The 27195-nt window shown below is 40.4% G+C and overlaps 1 protein-coding gene across 2 annotated transcripts in view; it reads left to right on the forward strand.

Moving 5' to 3' along the window:
- LOC119515819 (serine palmitoyltransferase 3-like) overlaps nt 1-26620 on the forward strand; it is a 169442-nt gene extending 142822 nt beyond the window's left edge. The window contains exons 10-12 of one of the 2 annotated variants that reach the window (XM_037812014.1): nt 17210-17345; nt 22076-22205; nt 26337-26620. In XM_037812014.1, coding sequence (XP_037667942.1) covers nt 17210-17345; nt 22076-22205; nt 26337-26450 — 380 coding nt within the window. In that variant the 3' untranslated portion in view covers nt 26451-26620. Of the gene's footprint in view, nt 1-9851; nt 9931-17209; nt 17346-22075; nt 22206-26336 lie in introns of those variants that run through there. The other variant, XM_037812015.1, reaches the window with a different exon arrangement.
- Nucleotides 26621-27195: the final 575 nt, after the last annotated feature.

Consider the following 27195-nt stretch of genomic DNA (forward strand, 5'->3'; position numbering starts at 1 on the left):
CCCCAGTATCATAAAACTCCTAGAAGATAATGTAGGGAAACATCCTCAAGACCTAGTATTAGGAGGTCGCTTCTTAATTTAAGAAATCCAAAGCACAAGCAATGAAAGAAAAAATAGATAAATGGGAACTCCTTAAAATTAAAAGCTTCTGTACCTCAAAGAAATTTGTAAAAAAGGTAAAGAGGCAGCCTACTCAATGGGAGAAAATATTTGGAAACCATGTATCTGATAAGAGACTGATATCTTGCAAATATAAAGAAATCCTACAATTCAATGACAATAGTACAAACAGCCCAATTATAAAATGGGCAAAAGACATGAAAGGACATTTCTCTGAAGAGGAAATACAAATGGCTAAAAAACTCATGAAAAAATGTTCATCTTCACTAGCTATTAGGGAGAAGCAAATCAAGACCACAATGAGATATCATTTCAAATCAATAAGAATGGCTGCCATTAAACAAGCAGGAAACTACAAATGCTGGTGAGGATGTGGAGAAATTGGAATGCTTATTCATGCTGGTGGGACTGTATAATGTTACAGCCACTCTGGAAGACAGTTTGGTTGTTCCTCAGATAACTAGATATCTATTTACCCTACGATCCAGCAATTTCACATCTTGGTATATACCCAGAATATCTGAAAGCAGTGACATGAACAGATACTTGCACACCGATGTTCACAGCAGCATTGTTCACAATTGCCAAGAGATGGAAAGAATCCAAATGTCCTTCAACAGATGAATGGATAAACAAAATGTGGTATATACGCATGATGGAATATTATTCAGCAGGAAGAAGGAACAAGGTCATGAAACATATGACAACATGGATGAACCTTGAAGACATAATGCTGAGTGAAATAAGCCAGACATAAAAGGGGAGATATGGTATGTTACCACTAATGTGAACTCTGTGAAAAATATAAAATAAGTGTCTTAAAATATAGAATATAGGGGACCTAGAGATAGTCAGAAGCTAGTGAATGGGGAACAAAAATCTAATATGTACAGATATGTTAATGAGGGTGATCTTAGTGGTATGGGAATGGTCAGGTGTGACTATGGCTCGTTAATGGTATTATAAGTATCAGTGATGCATTGAAGGCAAACATGTTTGTAAATGGTTGTTTAAAGGCATGTAAACCACAGAGTAGCACCACAAACCTAAATAAGTGTTAGCATGATATGCTTACAAGGTATGACACTGGTGCAAAGGGTTAACAACAGAGTGGTATGGAAAAACTACCCATTACGTATTAATGACTGTATTTAATAGGAATATTTTACCAACTCTACACTAATACTAGAGATGAATAATTAGCAGTGGATAAGAGTTCTGGGATGTATTATGTTATGATAATTGTTTAAAGTTGAGAGTGATGATGATTGCACAACTAAGTGAAGATAATTTAAGAAACTGACTTAATCTTGTGATAGAATATATATATTCTATATATGAAGTTAGGAACCCACTGCTTAATAAATCAAGCCCTCAACTTGAGGCTTGCTCTTGTGAAATTTAGGATTGTAAATAGGAGGCTGAGCCCTCCTATAATTATGCCAAGAGGCACCTCCAGGGAACCTCTTTCATTGCTCAGATGTGGTCTTTCTCTCTCTAAGCCCAACTCAGCAAATAAATTCATTAACACACACACACACACACACACACACACACACACACACACACACACACACACCGAGGGACATGACTCCCAGGGGAATGAATCTCCCTGGCAATGTAGGACATGATTCCCAGGAATGAACCTGGTCCTGGCAGTGAGGGATTGAAAATGACTACTTGACCAAAAGGGGGAAAAGATAGGTAAGCTGAGGACACAGTAGCTGAGAGATCCCAAATAGAGTTGAGAGGCTATCCTGGAGGTTTCTCTTATGCAAGCTCCAGCTAGACATCCCAAATGGCCACAGTATGCCATGCCCTTACCAAAAGTAGTCCCCAAATACCTAGGTCCCTACTGGAGATTCCATAAAAGATTCACTCACTAAGTTTCATCTTTCAGAAACTTAAATCCACCAGAGTGTTTCTATACCAGACAAGTCCTAAAACCCAGAGGCAATAGCCTCTTTAAGATTAACCATCAGATGCAGCCCCTTTCCCCATTCTGTCGACACCCCCTTTCAATATGAACAAGTTAGGGTGCTCACTGCCTAGACACCCCTGAAGATGGAGAAAGAGATTAAGTGAGAGGAAGGGTTAGCAACAAACAAGATAAGATTGAACAAAGATCTATCAATACTGAAATTTTATATGATTATATAGATTTTTTTTGGATGCTGGGGCATTGGAATGGCTAGAAGGAAAGTAAATGACATGGTGGAACTGTAGCCTATAGAATCTTTTGGGATTTGCTCTTTAGCTGCTCATTGAATTGTGCCTTGAAAGTCTCCACATTGCTATATACACCTTGTATAGCATGATAAGAAAAGAACTGAAACTGTGGAACTGTAACCCATAACAATTTTTGACATTAGCCAAATTCTTGCTTGTTGAGCTGTACATCAGGAGATGACACCTTTCTGTATGTATGTTATATTTTACAATAATGGAAATGGCTGAAGTTGTGGAACTGTGATCCATGATATTGTGTAAGTTTGCTCTCTAACTACTTGTGAAATCTTACTTTGAAAGTTGTTGTTGTTATGTATAGATGTTAAAGTTCACAAACAACAACAACAAAAAAACTACAAAAAACAAAACAAAACAAAACAAAAAAAAACTGGAACAGCTCTGGAAATTGGGCCAGTACAGGGAAGAAGATATATTGTTAGAAATTATATCCACTCACAGACATTCAGTACATTTTCTTGGAAAGGGGGGTAGGATGAGACAGAAAATGGCATCATTATCAGAAAATCATAAATTGCAATGGACATTTAGATTAGTGATCTGAATTTGATGAGTTTATTCTGCGTCCTCCCCAACTCATTCAGCTGCACGGGGTTCTTTTGGGACCATAGACTAAAAGAAGTTAAAGGGCTTGAACAGGGATGAAGCTGCTAGCCTTCACTGCATTAGCACCCAGCCCTTGACTTGTTGGGGTAACCAGCCACATGAGAAACCTGAATTCTGAGCCCAGGCAGATAAATAAAACTAGAGAGCTCATATCAAGGTCGAGGTAACATGAAAATACAATCCTGCTGAAGATCACTTTAGGCAATTCATCTAATTTTGGAAGCACTAAAAGCTGTTTCTGTGGTTATGTCTATGTGGGCAAGTTTGTTCCAGATCATTAATTCTGCACCATATCTGGGATTGTTGTTTGTTTTTTTTTATTTTCTAAGATTTATTTATTTCATTTTAATTCAATTATTAGGAGAAGGAGTTGAATATAATTGCAGAGTCTTTCACATAATTTCATTAATTTATCAACCTCAATCATCTTTCTTTTCTTTACCTTCTGGACAGAGAGATGTAGAAAAAGGAGAAAAGAGTTGAATATGTTGCATTGTCACAGGAAAACATAATCATGCGATCCATGCCTCATTTTAAAATCATTCTATATTGTCTTTTTTCATCATCCTGATCATTTGTGAAATTGCATCATGAGATTGGCCGGTGGAGTGTTGACCCTTGCTTCTAACCCAACGGGGACTTGGAGAAAGTGGCCCGACAGCCTTCCAGCTGTGACCTTGGGCCTTTGTTCTGTTCCCTGAAACAGGGTGCACATATTTTTACACTTGAGTTTGATAGGTTTAAAAATGGGAGTGACTAAGTGAGAAGATTTAGGACCTTGAGTGGGGGAAGAAAGGCGTCCACTGGGTGACAGCAATTAGCTCTCAAGAGAGTCATTTTCTCACTTTCCTACTGTTTATATTTGACATGAGATACAGTCACAAACTCCCCTCGTAAATTGCCAACTGCTGCTTCTCTTCAGTGCAAACTGCTTTGGGCTGCAAACTACACTGCGCCACTCACCTCATCAGCATGTATGTGACTGCTGTCCCTGCTGAGATTTCATCTTCTCCCAGAATGCACTCTCTTCTCTGAGGAAGAGACTATGAAAACCAAAAAGAACTGCGATTGGGGGACTTGAAAACATAATAATTAGACACCAGTTTTTAAAAGGTCTTAAGTTTCTCAGCATCTACCTCAGCAGAGAATTCAGTGAATACAGAACTGGTTTCCTGTGATTTCTTTTCTCCCATCAGAGCCAGCATCAACATGTCATTAGTACTGTCCCCCTGAGGTCCCTCAATAAAGGCAAGAGGAGTCTATGGGAATGCCACCTCATGTCTCTGAAGGGGCCTGGCATTGAAGATCCTGGGCATGGTTGAGGGAGGAGATAGCTGCTGCTCCCTAAGTATATTTGCCACTTGGTTACCAGCTGGAGACACAGAGAGGCAGAGGAAGAGAGGGGGCACGGAGAGCTGTGTTTTCTAAATGGTTTCAGGCCCTGGCATTTCAGCAACAGCTGATTCAAAACAGATGGTGGCTGCTATGCTCTGCTGGCTTTCAACTGAGGGCCTTCCTCATTCCATGATGAACCACCTGTGCTGGGGGTAAAAAAGGTTCACCTGTGTGTGTGTGTGTGTGTGTGTGTGTGTGAGAGAGAGAGAGAGAGAGAGAGAGAGAGAGAGAGAGAGAGAGAGAGAGAACCTAAAGTTGAGGTTAGCAAGCCAGATGACAGGTATTTCCTCACCCTCAGCTCCCTTATTTCTGCTTACGTGCATATAGGACAACTTGAGTTTATCCAATAAACACAAAATTAAGCCAACAAACTGAACTCTATCTAGGAGGAGAAGGTTGCCTGGTGATATAGAAATGGCTAACAACCTGTTCCAGACCCTTCTGTCCCTTCATTTGCTTCACCTTATCAGTCAGCCAAGGGTAGAATTTTACATGGCACAGTAAATTCTGCAAATTGCTTTGCAAATTTTTAAAATTTTTAAAAATCTCCCAAGCAAGAGCATGAAGAGATTCTGTTTCGATGGTATCACAGCAGAAGGATAATATGGCCACCTCCTTCCACCTGTCCTACAAATCCTTTTAGACATGAATCCTATAGAAGATTCCTCTTTCCATTTATTTCCTCTGTGTGGGTGGATCCTGAGATGGGAGAGTTGTGACATAACACACATGGAATTCCATGTTGGTTCACTACAACCAGAAAAGGCAAGAACATAATTCCATCGGCAGCATCTTCAAGGGAGAAGGGGAGCCGGTGTTCCACACTTGTCTTTGTAGACCACTGAAATATTTTTCCCATCACATGTTCATTTCCAGCCAAGCAGCCAAGGCCCCAATTGCAGTGGGTGCCGTACCTCACCCCACTCCTGTTTGGAGAAGTTGGTGAGAAAATCAGCTACCTCGCCAGCCACAGGTGAAGGATTAAGGCAGGTGGATTTGTGCCTGGGAAATCCAGCATGTGCTCTGGGCTAGAGAGAATGTACTGGTTTCCTATCTCTGTATAACAAATGACAACAAAGTTAGAGCTGAAAACAACACTCACTTTTTATCTCACAGTTTCCTTGGGCCAGGAGTCTGGGCACAGTGTGTTCTCTGCTCAGGTTCTCACAAGGCTGATTCAAGCTGTCACTGGGAGCTCAGGGGCCTCTTCCAGGGTTCAGTTCTTTGTGATTGGAATGCCGAGGCCCCCATTTCCTTGCTGGCTGTCATCTGGGCCTCGCGCTCAGCTCCCAGAGGCCACTTGCTTTCCTGGCCATATGACCTTCTCCATTTCCAAAGCCAGCACTGGAGAATCTTCCTCACATCTGCCCCTGTTCCCTCTCTCTTTGGAGCTCTTTCTTCAGGAAGAGAAAGTGCCATTTAAGGACCCACCTGATCAGGTCTGAATATGGGTCAATGTTCCTTAAGTTTTAGGCTCTTTATAACATAGGAGGAATTTTTCATTAGATTCCCAGTGATCATCTGCTTCAACTTGACCACTAAAAATAAAAATTGTGACAAATGCTTAAGTGGGAGATAGGAAGGTACCGGAGGACATGTCCTGGGCACCAAGAAGACTGCACAGGGGATGGGGACAGCCAGGTTGGTTAGTTACCTCCATCCCAGGGGCCCAGCCTGAGAGAGCAGGTAATCCAGTCCAGCCTTTGGTTCAGATGGATGGTTTTCAACACTTGGAAACCACAGAATTTTTTTCAAATGAAATGTACATGGAACTTCATTATATAAAACATATATATATATACATATATATATTAATTTTACAAACACTCATATAGGATTTGTGTGCTTAATATTTAATCCTCATAAAAACAGTATAAAATGGGCTTTATCATTATTACTGTCATTTTCATTCTTCCCATTTTACAGATGAAGTACCTGAGTTACAGAAATCGAAATTTCTTACCCAAGGTAGTAAAATTGATTCTGAACCTAGGAAATTGGACTGGCAAGTCCTTGAGCACTTTGCAATGATGCTGTTATTGTTTGAGGCAGGGACAGTGGGTAGGGAGAGAAGGGGATGGGCCTGATTTTCCCATGGCCTGGCCTCTCCCTCAGTGTTTCCGCACACCCCTCTCCCTGAGGTTCCTTCAGGGCGCCTTCCCTCCCTATCAAAGACTGCAGTCCAGAGGTTTGAATTCTTTTGGCAGCTGCTGCAGATGGTGCGGCAACCTGGTGTCTGCTTTCATGTGCCTCATTTCCCAGAGTCCACTCCTGGGCACCATTACCCAGTTGCTCAGCCAGAACCTATCCATTGCTGCCTTCTTTGCTTTCTTGCCACAAAATGGAAGAGTTGCTCGCATCATATCTCCTCACCTACCTCATACATCTGTTACCACTCTGGCTGCCTCACTTGTCTTGCCACCTCCTGTTTTGGATTCATCCTACTCCATGAACTCTATACTATAGGCTTCACCCCACCAACCCCCATGGAACATGTCATTCCTCTGCTCCCAATGCCACCATGGCTCCCCATGACCCAATCAAAATCCTAACTCTTGGCTCTCAGTGATCTGACACTACTGATTGTTCTCTGACTTTAATCCAAACACTCTAAGCAAGTGCCCATACCTCCCCAAACACACATGCACAATATGTTGACTGACACCTCTAGGTCTTTGCTCCAAACTCCCAGGGCACTTCTTCCATGCCTCCATGTGGACACAGTTAATTTTCTAGCCTTGGTTATGATTATATTATCATTTCTAGTTTATAAATCCCTTAAAAATAGTAGATACATTCATCTTTTAATGCTCCACTGAACTCAACAGTCCTCTGTACACAACTGACACTAAACAAGTATATGATGAATTGAGCATACTCCCAAATATCCTGGGAAATAGATGGAGCAGCTATCATTATCATCCCTACTTAACACAGCAGGAAATTGAGGCCCAGAAACAATGAGAGACTGGCTCATCTTCATAGAATAAGAAGCAGGTAGACCTGACATATACATCCTTTGGGTCCTAAATAATTTGAGACTAAATTGCTATCTGGTTCCTTCAGTTAAGATCAATCTTATCTTTTTAAAATCAATGGCCAGTGCATAGAGGCATATCTCAGAGATACTGTGGGTTCAGTTCCAGACCATTGCAATAAAGCAAAGGTCAAAAGAATTGAGTCACACAAATTTTATGGTTTCCCAGCACATGTGAAAGTTATGTCTATGCTATACTGTAGTCTATTAAGTGTGCAATAGCTATATGTCTAAAAATACAAAGTATGAAACTTATTTTAAAATACTTTATTGCTATAAAATGCTAGCCATCATTTGAGACTTCAGTAAACCATAAATTTTTATTGCTGGAGAGTCTTGTCTCAGTGTTGATGGCTGCTGACTGATTAGGGTGGTGGTTGCTGTAGATTAGGGTGACAGTAGCAATTTCTTAAAATAAGACAACAGTGAAGTCTGCCACATCAATTGACTCTTCCTTTCAAGAAAGATGTCTCTATAGCACACAATACTCTTTGATAGCATTTTACCCACAGTAGAAGTCTGTCAAAATTGGAGTCAATCCTCTCAAACCCTGCCACTGCTATATCAACTAAGTTGATGTAATATTCTAAATCCTTTGTTGATGTTTCAAGAATGTTCACAGTAGTAGATTCTATCTCAAGAAACTATTTTCTTTGCTCATCCATAAGAAGCAGCTCCTCACCTCTTAAAGATTTACCATGAGATTGCAGCAATTCAGCCACATCTTCAGGCTCTACTTCTAATTCTAGTTCTGTTGCTATTTCCACCGCATGTGCAGTTACTCCCTCCACTGAAGTCTTGAACCCCTCAAAGACATCTCTGAGGGTTGGAATCAACTTCTTCCAAACTCTTGTTAATGTTGATATTTTGACTTCCTCCCATGAGTCACAAATGTTCTTAATGACATCTGGAATGTTGAATCCTTTCCAGAAGCATTTCAAATTACTTTGCCCAGATTCAATCAGAGGAATCACTGTGGTGGTTATAGCCTTATGAAATGTCATTTCTTAAAAAATAAGATTGAAAGTCAAAATGACTCCTTGATCCATGGGCTGCAGAATGGATGTTGTATTAGAAGGCATGAAAATAACATTCATCTTGTTGTACATTTCCATCAGAGCTCCTGGATGACTAGATGTCTCATCAATGAGCAGTAGTATTTTGAAAGAAATCGTTTTCTCTAAACAGTAGAATGTAATAGTTTCCTTAAAATATACAGTAAACCATGTTGTAAACAGATGTGCTGTCATCCAGGCTTTGTTGTTCCATTTGTAGAGCACAGGCAGAGTAGGTTTAGCATCATTCTTAAGGGCCCTAGGATTTTGGGAGTGGTGAATGAGCATTGGCTTCAAGTCACCAGCTGCATTACCCTAGCAAGAGAGTCAGCCTGCCCTTTGAAGCTTGAAAGCTGGTCATTGCCTTCTCCTCCCTAGCTATGAAAGTACTAAATGGCATCTTCTTCCCATAGAAGGCTGCTTCAGCTACATTGAAAATCTGTTGCTTAATGTAGCCACCTTCATCAGTTATCTTAACTAGATCTTCTGGGTAACTTGCTGCAGCTTCTACACCAGGACTAGCTGCTTCACCATGCACTTTTATGTTATGGAAATGGCTTCTTTCCTTAAAGCTCATGAGCCAACCTCTACTAGCTTCAAACTTTTCTTTGTCAGCTTCCTACCCTCTCTCAGATTTTACAGAATTGAAGAGACTTAGAGCCTTGCTCTAGATTAAGCTTTGGCTTAAGGGAATGTTGTGGCTGGTTTGATCTTCTATCTAGACCACTACAACTTTCTCATATCAGCAAAAAGGCTGTTTTGCTTTCTTATCATCCATGTGTTCACTGGAATACCACTTTTAATTTCCTTCAAGAACTTTTCTTTTGCATTCACAGCTTGCCTAACTATTTGGTGCAAGAGGTCTAGCTTTTGGCCTATTTAGGCTTTTGACAGGCCTTCTTCAATAAGCTTAATCGTTTCTAGCTTTTGATTTAAAGTGAGAGACATGTGACTCTTCTTTTGCTTGAACACTTAGAGGCCATTGTAGGGTTATTAATTGGCCTAATTTCAATATTGTTGTGTCTCAGGGAATAGGGAGGCTCAAGGAGGTGAGAGAGAAACCAGGTAAGGGCTGGTGAGTATAGCAGTCAGAACTCACACACTTATCGATTAAGTTTGCCATCTTACCTGGGCGCAGTTTGTGGCACCCCAAAGCAACTACGGTAACATCAAAGATCACTGATCGCAGATCACCATAACAGATATAATAATAATGAAAAAGTTTGAAATATTGTGAGAATTACCTTAATATGACACAGAGACATGAAGTAAGCACATACTGTTGGAAAAGTGACGCCAATAGACTTGCTTGACGCACGACTGCAAAGCGCAATAAAGCAAAGTCCAGTAAAATGTGTTATGCCTTGTAATTTCTATTTTTTTTTTTTCAGAGTGTAGTTTTTCAGTGGAGGTGCACACCACAATTTCCTAGGGAGATTTTCTAAAAGGCCCATCCCAATCTTACTGGAGCAGGATCTTCAGAAAGGAGAGGCCCAGAAGTCCTCTACCCTCCCTAATTAACTTATTTAATGTATAGAACTCTATAATTTGAGACTTATTGTGATATTGCACTCTATTTAAATGCAAATTAACATTTAATCTTATCACTCATTCAATAAAATATTCATGAAGCAGTACTATGTGAAAAGCCTGCTAACTTTGTGCGAACTTGTCTTATGGCATATATTTTCTGTTGTATTTATTTGGTATCTGCCTTGTCTACTATTAGATGCTTCCTTTTCAAACAACCTTAGAAGATTTTTCACCTTATATTCCTACTTTAGTAGCCGGCCCAGTTCCTGTATGTAGTAAGCACTTTTCATTTGTGAAACATATGAATCCATGAATCTTGAATTCACAAGTTATCCTCAATAGATTTACCAGCTTCTTGCCTAAAAGCACTTTAATAGTCTCCTAGGCACAGTCAATTTCTGGGTTAGCTGGGTAACTCATTGACAATTTCTAAACCTTAGTTTCCTCATCTGTGAAAGGGGCCCCAAAACACAGATCCTGGCTCATGGGAGGTGCATACATGATATCCACTCCTTGCAAATTAAATCTCTAACAGTGTATTAGGTAGCTGGTGGAGAGGGGAGGCAGGGGCATCTTCCCAAGGCCACAGAGACAGCCATAGAGACAATGTCCACTCCTGATGTCAGGCCTGCTCCTACGCGCATTCCCCAGGACACGGCTGAGCTGCCAGGAGAGTCCTCGGAGCATGTGGACGTGTCTAGAAAACATGCTGTAACCTTGGAATCCAGACATCAAAAGGCAGAGCTTTGGTGCCTGATAAAAAAAATGTTTGCTCCTCTCAGCAAACCACTCTAAACACTGTTTTCTCCATCTCACTGGGAAGTGTGTCACTGTTAATGTGATCCCTGCCTCACGGTAGCCTCTTGATCTTTCCTGAGCTCTCTTTGCCCCTGAGTGTGCTGGAAACAAAATTTCATGTCCGGTGTCCAGTGCTTAAAATAACAGACTCCAGGTTCCTGCTGCCATGTTGAAACTTTACCCCAAGGTCTCTCCCAACACCCCCAGCCCCAGCCCTGCCCCTTCCCCATAGGATAGGAGCCCATGCCAGGAGGAGAAGCCAAGGGTAAAAGGGCAGACAGGAGGGAAAGAGGCAGAGGAGTTAGGCATTCTTAGATGGCTGCAGGCATTCTTTCATACCAACCTGATATTTTCCCTGGGTTAATTTTTCAGAAATATCAACTTCTTAAATTGTAAGGAAATTTTAATGGGAAGATACTTCCCATCTCTAAAGGGAAGGACCCACATTTTCCAAAGAACGCTGCCTAGAAGTGTGCTTTAGATCATCTAGTCCATATTCCAGCAGCAGTTGTGTGCGAAATGATTTAAGGAGGGAGTGAGCATGTGTATTTCTGTATGTACATTTTTAATCTTGGGAAATAATAAAATAAGCCACCCCATGGCATCTGGGTAAATTCATGTTTCCTCTGTTAGAAAGTGAGCTTGCAAAGCCTGCAGAAAATGGAGCATGACACTGCTCTGGGCCCACAAGGTTGTCAAATCTGTCTCTTTCGCTTAGTCTTACAAGGGGGAAATGCCTTTCTCCTTTTTTTTGCATGCAAATGGAGAAGAAATTTTCCTTCTTTAACTCTTGACAGCTCATTCCTGGGAGTCTACACTGTCTGTAATTCCTTCTGGGCCTCTGGAGACTGGGTTGTCCCAAACATAATTTTGGAAATGCCCACAGTCCATTGTTTTTATTAGGGGACTGCAAAGCTTTGTAGTAGGACGCTTGTGTTTTATTTGTTTTCCTTCTCCTGCTCCAGCTGTTTTTGTTTTAACAGCATTGGAGGGAAGGTTAAAATATCTGTGGCCTCTCTTAACCTGACAGATCTCTCAAGCAGACGGAGTTTGAAATCTGAACTGATGAAACAGCAGCACACAGGTAGTCTGCTTGGACTGGTCCATACATGGTTTTGTCCACCTTATGAGGGCACTGAGGTGGACAGGGGCTTGATCTGAAGGTGAGAGAGCAATCAGGGCAGCAGGTCATCCCCATAAAATGTACTCTCCAAAAAGTCAGGCACTCAGTAAACCGCTGGGATGTAACCCCAGTAAAGAAGAGGCTAAGACATACATCTGTCTTTTACTTTTCACGTCCAACCAGGGAGCATGGCTCATCAAAGCCACCATCAGGCACCTAACCCAGGGTGTGCAGTGTAGCTGGGGTGGGGAGAGCATGGTGTCTGTGTAAGTGAGGGTCGGCCAGAGAAACAGAACCAACAGGATATATGTATATACATATATGTATATACATATATATATATATCAAAGCCCAATATAATTAATAAATAATAATATATATTAGCTTTATTTAAGGAATTGGCTTACGTGATTGTGGGGCTGTCAAGTACAAAATCTGTAGGGCAAGTCTGAGGCTAGACTTCCAGGGAAGATGGAGGAGGAAGGGGCTGCAGTGCTCAACTCAATCCTCTTCCAAAAACAGCTAGTAGATGGGCAGAAGCTGTCTGAAGTAACTGTGCTGGGGCTCTGGAGGCCACGGGGGATTGCACAGCAATTAGGAAGAGCTGGACAAAGAGGCTGAGATACAGCGGGCAACTGTCAGCACCCATCCCCCACCCTCGAGTCTAGCCCCTTGGGGTTCAGTTCCCAGCTGGCTCCTGTGGATGGAGAGGGATGTGGAAGCCCTCTTCCCCAAGAACGGGGAGGTGGGTGGGGTGGTGGTAGTACTGATCACAGCTCTTGATCGGTGAGTTTAGACCACTGGACCCTGGCTCTAAACCGCTGTTTGAACCCACCCAGGACCGGGATAGCAACGTCATTGTTTCAGCCCCAACCACAGCAGGGGAGAAGGCAGTAGAGATTCAGAGAAGCAGGGCCTATGTAGGGCTGCAGAGAGAGTCTACTTAAGAGTGCCCTCTGCTGGGAAGGCCAGGAAAATGCAGTGTTTGGGAGGCACAAAAAATATTTTTCTGAGTCTGTCCGGACACTCTCCCCAGGGCTTTCTGGAACTGGTCTCTGCACTCTTTGTGGGTCCCTGGCCCAGTTTGGGCTGGGAAATACCAACTTGGGAAAGTCCTCTCTGGGGTGACCATCCTCCCAGACTATGCCTTTGAGGCAAAAGCAGCTAGAGGCAATGAAAGAAGAGTACAGAAAAAGTTATAGAGACAAAACAAAAACAGAACAGATCAAGATTCTCAGAACAGGAACAGGGGAAATGAGGCTTTTCCCTGCCAGTAAAACAACTGCACAGAGTGCAATCTTAAAAATTGTACTGCATAACAATGTCAAGAATCAGATGAATAAGAGCAGAAAAACCAATAAGTCAAACTCGGGCAATTCTAAAGATCTAGAATAAGTTGAACCAAGTGTCAAAGAAGCACCTCAACACAAGGCCAATCAAAACTAAAACCTTAGGGAAAAAAGAGAAGCTGATCTTCAGAGTAAACTTATCAAGATAATCAGATCCCTAGACATCAGCAAAAAAATCGCAAGCCATTCTAAGAAACAGGAAGATATGGCCCAGTCAAAGGAACAAATTAAAACTTTGGAGGAGACACAGAATTTGGGACAACTAATTGAAGACATTCAAACAAATCTCCTAAATTACCCTTACTGATAGTCTTCATTTCTTCACACTACTCCAAGCCATCTCTCCTGTCTTTTCCTTTCAACCTGCAGAATTCCTGTTACTTCCTTTACAGTAATAATACTGAATGTTAATGGATTAAATTCCCCAATCAAAAGACACAGTTTGGCAGAATGGATAGCAAAGCATGATTCAATTATATGTTGCTTACAAGAGACTCAGGTAAGACCCAAAGACACAAATAGGTTGAAAGTGAAAGGATGGAAAAAAATATTCCATGCAAACAGTAACCAAAAAAGAGCTGAGGTAGCTATACTAATATTGGATAAAATAGACTTTAAATGCAAAACTGTTACGAGATGAAGAAAGGCACCACATATTAATGAAAGGGGCAATCCACCAAGAAGAAATAAGAATCATAAATATTTATGCCTTTAACCAGGGTGCCCCAAATACATGAAGCAAACACTTGCAAAACTGAAGGGAGAAATGGAAATTTCTACAATGGTTGGAGACTTCAATACACCACTCTTGTCAATAGATAGAACAAAGAGATAGAGAATCAATAAGGAAACAGAGAATTTGAACAATATGATAAATGAACTAGACTTAACAGACTTAAACAGAACAGTGCACCCCAAAGGATGTACATTCTTCTCAAGTGCTCACAAATCATTCTCCAGGATAGACCACATGTTGGGTTACTAAACAAGTATCAATAAATTTAAAAGGTTTGAAATTATACAGAGCACTTTCATTGACAATAATGGAATGAAGCTGGAAATCAATAACAAGGGGGAGAACTGGAAAATACACAAATATATGGAGGTTAAACAACAGACTCTTAAACAATAAGTTGGTCAAAGAAGACATTGCAAGAGAAATCAGTAAATATCTTGCAATGAATGAAAACAAGAGCACAAAATATCAAAACCTGTGGGATGCAGTGAAGGCAGTGCTGAGAGGGACATTTATAGCCCTAAATACTTACATTAAAAAAGAAGAAAGAGCTAAAATCAAGTCCAAACTGCACACCTGGAGGAACTAGAAAAAGGACAGAATACTAATCCCAAACCAAGCAGAAGGAAAGAAATAACAAAAATTGGGGCAGAAATAAATGAAATTGAGAATAAAAAAAATGGAGAGAATTAACAAAAGTGAACTTGATTCTTTGAAAAGATCAATAAAATTGACAAACCCTTACCTAGACTGACAAAGAAAAGGCATTTGACAAAATTCAGCATCCTTTCCTGATAAAAACAATTTGAAAGATAGGAATAGAAGGAAACTTCCTCAACATGATAACGGGCATATATGAAAAACCCACAGCTAACATTGTAGTCAATGGTGAAAGACTGAAAGCTTTCCCTCTAAGATCTGGAACAAGACATGGATGCCCACTGTCACCAGTGTTATTTAATATTTTGCTGGAAGTTCTAGCCAGGGCAGATAGGCAAGAAAAAGAAACAAAAGGCATCCAAATTGGAAAGGAAGAAGTAAAACTTTCACTATTTGCAGATGACAAAATCCTATATATAGAAAGTCCCAGAAAATTTATAACAAAGCTACTAGAGCTATAAATGAGTTTAGCAAACTGGCAGGATACAACATCAACATACAAAAATCAGTAGTGTTTCTATATTCTAGAAATGAGCAATCTGAGGAGGAAATCAAGAAAAAAATCCACTTGTAACGGCAACTAAATGAATCAAATATCTAGGATTAAATTTAACCAAGGATGTAAAAGAATTGTATACAGAGAACTACAAAACATTGCTAAAAGAAATAAAAACCTAAATAAATGGAAGGACATTCTATGTTCATGCATTGGAAGACTAAGTATCGTTAAGATGTCAATTCTATCCAGACTGATTTACAGATTCAATGCAATCCCAGTCAAAATTCCAACAGCTTTCTTTGCAGAACTGGAAAAGCCAATTATCAAATTTATTTGGAAGGGAAATGGGCCCCGAACAATCAAAGCTTTCTTGAAAAGAAGAATGAATTTGAAGGACTCACACTCCCTGACTTTTGAAGTATATTACAAAGCTACAGTGTCAAATCAGAATGGTACTGTATAAAGATAGATACATGACCAATGGAATTGAATTGGTAGTTCAGCAATAGACCCTTACATCTATGGCCAGTTTGTATTTGACAAGGCTACCAAGTCCACTCAACTGGGACAGAATTGTCTCTTCAACAAATGGTGCTGGGAAAACTGGCTATGAGATGCAAAAGAATGAAAGAGGACCCCTCTCTCATACCTTATACAAAAATTAACTCAAAATGGATTAAAGACCTAAATATAAGAACCAATACTATAAAACTCCTGGAAGAAAATGTGGGGAAGCATCATCAAGATCTTGTGGTGGGCCATGTTTTCTTTACATTTCACACCCAAAGCACAAGCAGTGAAAGAAGAAATAGATAAATGGGACCTCATAAAAGTTAAAAACTTTTGTGCATCAAAGGACTTTGTCACAAAAGTGAAAAGACAACCTACTCATTAGGAGAAAATATTTGAAAACACATATCCATTAATTAGGGTCTACTATCCAGAATATATAAGGAAATCCTACAAGTCAACACCAAAAAGACATACAATCTACTTTAAAAAATGGATGAAAGACTTGAATAGACATTTTTCCAAAGAGGAAATACAAACAGCTAAAAGCACACGAAAAGATGCTCAACATCACTAGCTATTAGGGAAATGCAAATCAAAACCACAATGATATGTCATTTCACATCTACTAGAATGGCCGCTATTTAAAAAACAAAACTATAGATGTTGGAAAGAATGTGGAGAAATAGGAACACTTATTCATTGCTATTGGGATTGTAAAATGGTGCAGCCACTGTACAATACAGTTTTGTGGTTCCTCAAGAAGCTAAGTATAGAAATGCCACATGATCCAGTGGTGGCAATCCCACTAAATAGGTATATACCCAGAAGAACTGAAAGCAGGGACATGAAGAGACATCTGCACACTGATGTTCTTTGTGGCATTATTCACAGTTGTCCCAAAATGGAAGCAATCCAAGTGTCCATCAACCAATGAATGATTTTTTTTTAAATGTGGTATATATAAATGATGGAATATTATTCTGCTGAAAGAATGAATGAAGTCTCAATGCATGCAACAATGTGGATGATACTTCAGGACATTATGTTGAGTGAAATAATCCAGAAACAGAAGGACAAATATAGTATGATCTCACTGATAAGAACTAATTATAATAAGCAAACTCATAGTGTCAGAATCTAGAATATAGATTTTCAAGGGATAGAATGGGGGTAAAGAAAGGAGAACTGATGCTTAATTTGTGCAGAATTTCTATTTAGGTTGATTGAAAATGCTGGAAATGGACAGTGGTGATACTAGCACATTATTATGAGTATAATTAACAACACTGAATTAGGTGTGTGAATGAGGTTGAAAGGGGAAGCTTTGGGTTGTGGATGCTACTGGAAGGAGAGTTAGAAGATAAAACATGAGACTGTGTAATACAGTAAACCCTCTTGTGGATGATGGACTATGGTTAAAGCTACAAATATAAGAATATTCATTCATGAATTATAACAAACATACGACACTTTACAAGGTATTAATAATAGGGTAGTATATGGGGGAATTGATGGAATTCTTACCTGTCTCCTTTCAGGGTTGCAGAAAATACAGCAACTTGCAAAAAACACAAGATACTTCAGACAGAGATTGAAGGAAATGGGGTTCATTATTTATGGCAATGATGACTCTCCGATTATCCCCCTGCTCCTGTACATGCCTAGCAAAACTTCGTAAGTATCCAGCGGTCTCTCTCAATAGCACCTGAACCCCAAGGGGATATGGAATAAGGGAGCTCCTTCAGGCATTGCCATTGGACCATGCACTTGGAATGGAGTCCGTGAGTTCAGAATTCACTGGTACAGGCAGGGCCTTTTCCATGGGTTGCACAGGAAGGGAGCCCGGTTGCTAAGGTCTGTCTCTTTCCCTGCACCATTTCCAGGCTCTGGAGATTTGGGCAAGTCACTTTGCCCCCTAGGTCACAACTGTAAATTAAAGGTGATGAGACATATATCCTGAGCCTCCTCCTGACCTAAAATCTTCCTCAGGGAGAACTTCTGAAGACCATCTCTCCCAACACGTAAAAACGCTACCAGGCACTATGCTTTCGTCCAGTGAATTCTCAGGGCCATCCTAGAAAACCCAAAGCTAGTCTCACCCCAAAGCTCACATTCTTAACACCAGATTTTAATGCTTTAATGTAAGCCTATTTGGGGTTGTATTCCACGGACTGCAATTCTGAAACTGAGCATTAACAATTTCATAAGAAGAAGAAAAAAAATAATGACTTTTCTTAGTATGGCATGAACAGTTTTATACAGGAGCTCTCCTCCAACCTGCCAGAGACTAATTACCTCTGTTATTAAAAGGAAGGTAAGTAAAAATCTTTTCTAAATGTAAATTGCTTGCATCTCTGAGCAAGCACATGGTGGAAAGGAATATTCACCCTAATAATTTTTAGAAACCTTAGTTTTCTAGAAATCCTGACTCTCCTCCAGCACGTCCCCCTTGCTGGAACTTTCAGTTTGACTCTGTAACAGTCAAATAGATTGACAGAGTGTTTGAAGAATAGAAGAGTACCAATAAAAAAGATTCCGGGCCTGTGAGTTGAGAACGCGGTGGTGTGTAGGACTGAGTTGTAAGTCCCCGAAGACCGATTCTTTTGAGTGTGCTTTGGTATCTTTTCACTGCAGCAATCTACTGGACAGTTAAAAATACTAGTGAGTCTTTTAGTCTGCCCCAGCATTACCACCAGCCAGCCCTTTGTTCACAGGTCGGGATCAGGAAAACAATTCATGTCGTGCCCAAGAGGACAGGGTGCTCCAGAGATGCGACTTACAGTCCTGCTCTGTGCTAATGCCAGTGAGGGGTGACAGTGATGATTCAAAGTAGCAGAAAATGCCAAACCCTTTTCCGTCTGATTTTGGAAGACACAAAATAAAACCCACATTGATTCAGAGTGGTTGGGAAATGGTGTGTTCTGGAAGAAAGACATTGCTTAGCTCATATCTATTTAATATTTTATCATTAGCTCAAGTGAAGGTGCCAAAAATAAACTTATTGAAGGTATAAAGTGCACAGAGCTGGTAGGGTGGCAGGAGGGAGTGTGCTGAATAGTTTCAGTTTTGGTGATGGAAGCCAGAATTAAAACCTCAACAGGTTGGAAAAATGAACAAAACCCAATGAGAAGAATCCATGAATAAATAAATGCATATAAATTTTTTAAAATAAACTCTACAGTAACAGAACTACAAGGGACATTCTCCTGATCCTTTATATGCCAGGAGACATGGCTGGACAACAGCTCATGTGGAAAATAAAAATAGAACTGAGAGGGGGCTTCATGTAAAAGTCACACTCTGTGGTGCAGTGAGATATTTGGAATCAAACTGAATTGTGACTGTGTAGTGTCTTGGACAAGTTATCCAGTCTTCTGAAGCCCCAGTTTTCTCATTTATTCAGTGGGATTTTGTGGTCCCACTTGATAAGGTCATTGTGAAAGTTAAACAAGATGTGGTCTCTAGAGCATCTGGCATGTTGCCTCTTTTATAGGAGCTATTTGATGTTAGCTCTTAACAATATTAATAACATACATAATACACTTAGTACAGTGCTAAGCATACTGTAAGCATTCAACATTTTTATTATTACTGCTACTATGATTATTATTAGTTTCAACTGAGTGCAGTGTGGTTGCATGGTTCTATTGCAATCTGTGCTTATATTAATAAAAATAGAACTCCCAGAAAAACAGTAGGTAAAGATCCTGCTTATACTCTGCTTCAGTTAGGCTGATTTGACATTGGATGATACTGCAGGCTATCTAGTTCCTTCCAACTTGGGCTTGTTTTTAGCTGCCGATCGCTGATCACATACTAAGGATGGCTGTTGGACCCCGGCGACTGCCCATTGAAGGTGTCATTTTACAGATGGGGCTGCTGAGACTCAGAAAGGTCAAACCGCTTTCTAGGAGTCACACACATTTTAAATAGCAGAGCCCAGAGTTCAAACCCAGTCCCATTTGCCTCCCAAACCAGAACTCTTGTCAACACACAGCACAGCCTCCAAGCTTTAATGCATAGGAAAAATGCACATCTCATTAAAAACTACATGGAGTGTATGTTTATCTATCTTTAGTGCCATCTTTGATGACTGGAAAGCCATCACCACAAAGGAAAAAAACTCTAATTGTTTAAGTCATCTAAGGAAATTTAGAACAGGTTAATCACGGAAGGTCTCACACAACAAATATCATCTATTGCTGGTAGGAGTTACTGACCGCGTTTGCCCTATTGCCTAACTTTGTTTCCTTCTGTGATATTTCTTGAATTGAAAATTTACAGGTAGAAAAGCATTTGTAACAGGAAGTTAATTGTATAAGTCAATTATAAGCCCTTCTTTCATTTGCTAATTTTAAAATTAAAGAACTTCCTCAAAGAATTGCAATCTCTCCACATTTCTACCAACTGCAGAATGAAAATGTAATGTCGGGCCAGCTATGCTTTGAAAAAAGTCCTATTGCAACTCTAAACTGGAATCTTCTAAGAAGTCCAGTGTAATGTGATTTCACCCATAAAACAGGCACTTAAATAATCAAGAATGCATTTCATTCACTACTTGGCACGTGGTTTCCATTTTCCCTCCACAGTCCTCATCACATATTTGGAAGATAGCAGGACATGAGATGCTGTGATGTTCCATGCAATGCAGAGCTAATTTTTATTCATAATAATAATATTATTATTATCATTTCACATAGTTTAGTTTCTTTCAGCCTATGCCAGCTCTAATTTCCTTTGGGGAGTACAAACCCAGGAGCTCATTATATAAAAAGTTTAGGGCAATCACATGCACTGACTTAAGAAGGCTAGGTTTATGAGTGCAAGTTTTAAAGTGAAAAGCTCCCCAGAAAGGCTCCAGATTAGCCTAAGGAATCAACAGAATCACATATTTTGCTGTACATCCCTTGGGGAAACTTGCTTCCTTTGGTACAAAGAGCTATATGCAGACAGTGAAAATGGTCTTTTGGAAATCCAGAAAACCAGCCTGAGATCACGGGTCAGGTGGGTTGTACTCGGGCAGTGAAAGCACTTTCCTTGTTTTTCAAACAATCATGGGCTCCCATCCTGTGCAGCTCCATGGGCAGCCTTCCGTAGGGTGATCAAGAAAGAGAAAGAACAGCCTCTGTTTTCAAGCTTTCTCAGCTAGAAAGCTTTATCTCCATGTAACCTTCCCAGTCCAAAACAAAGGGCGAGTCTTGTCTTGCCCAAGCTAGGGGGCCAGAGAGGATGTGTGTTGTGTATGTCTTAAAGTCTCCATTGCTGTTTTTGATAAACCTACATTCTGCATGAGGAAACCAAAAGGCAGGATCGCTCAACAGCGAGAGGCACGAATGGCTGAGCAAGCTGACTTTCAATGTCTGCTTCAAGCATTGCTCCTCAGTTATGCGTGGAAGGTTTCCGTGGTGCTGTCAGCCTTCCAGCCTAAAATAATACACCAGGAACTAGTTAATGCTAAGAACAGAACAGATCTGAGGCATTTACCTCATTGTGGGTAGAGTAACTCAGTGATTAAGGTTTCCTGCAGAGAGCTACAGAGCCCAACGGGGCAAAGATTTACTTTGGGGAGTATATGCCTTTTTATTTGACATTGGCTCTCAGCACAAGAAAGTCACAAACCTGAGAGCTTGATGTTCTAGAATCATTACTGAGATTAGCTCTGTTAAAGAAAGATGCTAGAAATAGTTAAGGGTAAGGCATCATAGCTTAAAAGGGTTTTATCTTGTATCTTAAGAGGTGTTACGTAGCTTATATCCTACAGGATGCATCTACGCACCAGCCTGTTTGTGTGTGCCCATTTCTTTCCCTGTGTCTTTCCTACCACATTCCCCATTAACTGAGATGACAGGCTTATTATCCATGAGCATACCTGAGTCTGTTCATTCACACATTAAAAAGAAAAATGAGAAGAACTTGCTATTTCCTATCTCTGGTTTGATGGAAAATAAAATCCCTGGCCCTGGAGTGGGGATAAGGCTTGGGGTTGGATCCTACACATCCTCTCATCCTGGTCCTCAAATTAATAAAAATTTTAAAACATTTAAGTTTGCATTGAATATAAATTGCATTGTATTAGCTGTTTGGTTTTTATACCTAGAACCCCTGTAGATAAAAACTTGTTAAACCAGAATAACACACTTCAGCATTTTCTGCTTGATGTCAAAGACTCAGTACGTGAAATTGTCTAATGGGTGCATCAGGTCCCATAATTCTATACACTCAGTTATAAGTAGTGTCAGCTAACTGATGGTTCCATTCATTTCCTGGTCATTCATGTTTGACAGAATTTTAGTAACTTTGACCATCTTCTACTAATCATCACCAAAAAATTTTCATTAGTCATATTCCTCTTTTTGCAGAATAATTCTGTCTACTCTCAGTCTTTCTTTTTCCCTTTCCCTTAGGGCTTTTGCTAGGCATCTGCTAAAGAAAAAAATTGGAGTAGTGGTTGTTGGATTTCCAGCCACTCCCCTCGCAGGAGCTCGGGCTCGCTTTTGTGTATCTGCATCACATACCAAGGATATGTTAGACACGGTGAGTGTACCACAGGCCAACAGGGCCTCTTCTGGGATTTCTAGTACTGTCACCTTTGATTCTCACTGAACCAGCATTAGGGGGTCCCTGAGTTTCCCTTGGGAGGTTTAGAAAAATAACATTAATGAAACTGGTAAAAAAAAAAAAAAAAAAAAAAAAAAACAAGACTATGTCAGCAATGCCCAACAACCAAGTGATCAATTCAGTAGATATAAAAGAAAAGCAGTTTAGTGAAGATCTGAGTCGTCAGCATTTTTGTTTCATAGAAAGGGTCAAAGAGTAGCCAAATGGTGTGCTGTTTACATCGTCTTTAATGCAAAAGCTGACCTAACACGCTATTTTGGCATCAAATGCCTGGTTATCTTGGAGCGTGGAGGTGAGATGAATTATTATAATGGGGAAAGCTCACAGGGAAAGAAAGTGGGTTTTGAGTTAGGCCTCTTTTATAAAGGTTGTGGGGCAGCATCCAAAGTTTCTGATGAGGGGAGTGACATAATTATGTCACTACAAAATAAACGTGACAAATGGATTGGAGGCAAGAGGAAGGAAGCCTAAAATGGAGCTATTGGGACAAAATAAGATGACTAGATCAATGGCAGTGGAAACAAACTAACAAACAAAAAAAACCAGATCTATGAACAGAGATTACAAAATGCATGGAACTGCCAGGACATGACAAATGATCAGATGCGGGGCATGTGTACAAATTGGGAATCAAAGATAATTTGAAGTTTCTAGCCCTGGTGAATGGAAGGATGATACAGCAGTTAAATGAACAGTTAAACAAGGAAGAGCAAATCCTCAATGAGAGAGGGGGAATGATGTGAGCTCAGTTCTAGGCATGTTGAGATTGCATTCAGCCAAACATTTTGAAAGACTTGCCTACTCTTTCTTACCAGAAACTCATTTCATTTAAAAGAAGAAAAAAAAGTATTCATTTTAGAGAACCTGGAAAATATAAAAGAGTATAAATAACAACAAAGTCGTTATCTCAAACCCTAGAGATAGCTCACTTTTTAGCCTGTCATTCAATAAATGTTTGCCGTGTACCTACTTCATGCTATACACAAGTTTAAGTCATGAGAATATAATGATGAAGAGAACTAAGAATACAAGGAATAAAAGAATGATGAGGATAGTTTGAAGTCAATTGTTTGCACCCACACACACACATACACACCCAGAGTTTTTTGAAGACACTTTTGATCCTATTCCTCCTGTAAACTTTCTCCTCTTTTAGCATGTTTAACAATGTGCCAGCCCACTTTTCTGACTTCTCTAGCTCTATGAAAGTCTAGTTCTTTGCCTGCAATTGCTGCATTCACCCTGGATGTAGGTACTCTGCAAAGATCTGTCCTCGGCCTGTTCATTCACACTTCTATCTGGACAATTACATCTTCTACCATTGGTTACAACAACCCTTCAGTTCCCCCAGCTTTGCATGCTCTACTAAGCTCTAGAATCTGATTTTGTCTTTCAAGGAAGGCCTGTGAAGGCACAAAAAGTAGGTTTAGGAAAGGCCCTTGAGAATGGGGGAAGACTTGAGTGTGTTTACACATCAAGGGAAGAAGACAGTGAAGGGAAGGACATTGCAGGCCTGGGGGAGAAGAGGAGCTGACCAGTGAACCATGCTCCCTGATGTGAAGGGATGTAGACAGGTTGGATGAGTCCTGTTTTTTGTCTTTTTTGATCCAAACAGCTTTGAGTTACTCATATATACCTCAATCGGTCAATATCAGGCCTGGTGATTCTCTCAATTCCTGTGGAATGGTCTGAAAGGAGCACTGAGACGTCTACTAGACAGTTGCCTCTAAACTTCTAAGCTCATGCATCCATATCAATAACAATTTTTGAGCACATCTCTTAATATACAAATAAAAGAAAATAGAAAATGACCCTGGGGAGAAGCCAGGGTATGAAGGTAGTGTTTTAGTTTGTCCTAATGCTGCAGAATGCAAAACACCAGAGATGGATAGGCTTTTATAAAACGGGGGTTTATTTTGCTACACAGTTACAGTCTTAAGGCCACAAAACGTCCAAGGTAACACATCAGCAATCGGGTACCTTCACCAGAGGATGGCCAATGGCGTCTGGAAAACCTCTGCTAGCTAGGAAGGCAGCTGGCATCTGCTCCAAAGTTCTGGCCTCAAAACGGCTTTCTCCCAGGATGTTCCTCTCTAGCAAGCTTGCTCCTCTTCAAAACATCACTCCCAGCTGCACTCCGTTCCCTCTCTCTGAGTCAGCTCATTTATATAGCTCCACTGATCAAGGCCCACCCTGAATGGGCGGGGCCATGCCTCCATGGGAACATCTCATCAAAATCATTACCCACAGCTGACTGGGGCACATTCCAAGCAAATCTAACCATCACCAAAGCGTCTGCCCCACACAAGACCACAAAGATAATGGCATTTGGGGGACACAATACATTCAAACCGGCACAGGTCGCAACTGAACATAAACAACACTCACAGAATGTAAATGACATTTAGACAAGTCTACCAAGTGACCATATTTGGAAGAAGACAGAGACAAGGCCATTCTGCAAACACAGAAGTGACTTAATATCTCCCTCTTCTATCACGAGTGACAACTGCTCCTCTACCAGTAACAGTGCTAGCCTTGCTTGAATCCTCCCTCCTTCCAGATAAGAATTATAAGTATATCCAAGCAATTCATTGATGGCACCCAACCCAGAACTGGTTCTGCTTCCTTAGAATCCTCTCTAGTTCAAGGTCAAATGCTGTAAGAAGCCCCTCCAGCTCCCCCTCACTGATCCCCATTGCTCTTCCGGAGTGTGTACTCCCTTCCTGCAGTAAGCTACATAAACCAGACTTCGACTATAGTTGTGCTCCATTGGTCTTTGGTCAGTGGGCTTTAATATAAATTTATTTATAAATTATATATGCATCACCAGTATTATATAACAGACACAAAAATAGATGTTAAGAAGATTGAAATAAAGATGAATATAAATCCTAATGTTTTCCTCCCACAGCCTCCAATGAATTGTCTCACATATCCCCCAGAGTGTGCAGGTACACCACATTGGAAACTGCTGAGTGTCCCCATCCCTCACCTTCAGCCAAGCTCAAATAGAAACCATCCCAGAGAGATGTCACTTAAAAGATAACTTCTGTTACTTTTTCCTACTACTTCCATTTGATGTTGAAAATACAGAAAATACAGAGCAGGAAAAAGACCATTTCAATCACCCATAATCCTACCACCCAAAAATAAACCCCTCTAAACACATTGGTGAATATCTTGACTGATGTTAGTTGAAAGACTATCCAAAGAAGAAATACATCCTTAAGTCCCATTAGTCAATCATTCTAATGCTACCAGCCTTTGCTTGACCTTTTTCAAAACATTAGATCCTAATGTTGTCTTCCTCCTCATCTGACAAGTTAAGAAAAACAGGCTCAGAAAGTTTAAATGACATGCCTAATATCCTAAGATCAATTAAATACCAGAAGTAAAGCATAACATTCTCTATTTTCTGGCTCCCAGTTATTTGATTTGTAAAATGGGGAATACATTTATCCACCTGAAGTAAGGGTGTTGAAACAGATGAGTTATTTGTCCCTTCTGGTTTTAAATTCTATTATCCCATGGAACATAGAGATGAGTATTTCAATGCTGGCAGAGGGAGGGTTAAGCATGAGCGAAGAGAGGAGGATGCTAATTGGCTCCCACAAGGTTCCATTTTGTTCTTGGCCAGATTGGTTTGCTGTGTCATGAAGACATAACATTCATTGTAACCTGCAACCTTATTTTTTTCTTCCACAAGATTATATTAAGTCCTTAAATTTTAAAAGAAAGCCTTAAAGGGCAAGCTTGGGCCAGATCCTTTTCGTCCTCTCCTCACACCCAAAAAACAAAATAAACATTCATAACGTGGAGTCAGACCATCGAAGAAAATGAAATAAAATGAATTAGCATCTAACATTCCAACAGGGCTTATAAACCATAGCCTACTGACATGGATCTTGCTCCTTTTCTTTAACCTTAAAGACGCTAGCAAAACAAGACTGTGGGTCTTAGTGGAGCTCACCATTACCCTGAGGTTCAGAGAGCAGAGACACTTAGGAGTTTAGAGGGAACTGATGGAAGGCAATCTCGTTGCAGGTCTTAGAAGCCATTAATGAGATGGGTGATCTCCTGAATGTGAAGTATTCCCATCAGGGGAAGTCGGCGCATCCTGAACTCCACGACGAGACAAGGTTTGAACTCAACGATTAAGTTTCCCCGTCCTGAATGGAAGATAAAGGCTTTGCCAGAAAGACCTCCCTCCCTGCCTGAAAAGGAATATAAACGGATTTCTCCTCCTTTCTAAGGACAATTTTGGTTTTCAGATCTTAATTGAACTAAAAGAGTCATTGTTGTATTTTGAATGTCTACAACTTGAGGCTGCAGAGATGAAAATATGGTTCCAGATTTCAGTTTCTCCTCTCTCAACTATTGTGTTAGAAATAAACACACACTACTTAGAATATTTTTAATGGCAATGAGCCTGTGTTTTAGCTGCCACTGGGCCTCTTTGATTCAAGCCCTTTCAAGGGTCCTAACCAGAAGAGAGGATTTTGATTTTTAATTCAGAAAACCTCGCTATGTGTTTACTTATTTCATGTCAGACATGGCTGAGAGTGGTGGGCAGATACTGACTTCCTTGTTTCACCCATAAAAGGACCAGCTAGAACTTGTCCACATCATCAGAGGTTCCAGGCAGGAGGGTAAAGAAAGTTTGCTTCTACCATTTTCCACATTTGGACTTTTTCCAAGGACAAGTGTCAAAAGATATAGTTAATGCTTCGAGAGAGAGAGAGAGAGCAAAACTAGCCAGCAACAGCTTAGAGACATCTTTGAAGGAAACTTTCCTTTTCTCTTGTTGGTCTCCTAGAGTTTTACAGCTGAGCTTTTGAGGTTTGGAAAATTAGAGATTTTTATTTCATAAAGAAGGGGTCACAAAGCAAGCATAAGCCAATTT

Source organism: Choloepus didactylus, chromosome 19 (genome assembly GCF_015220235.1).
Source record: "Choloepus didactylus isolate mChoDid1 chromosome 19, mChoDid1.pri, whole genome shotgun sequence".
Taxonomy (NCBI): Eukaryota; Metazoa; Chordata; class Mammalia; order Pilosa; family Megalonychidae; genus Choloepus; species Choloepus didactylus.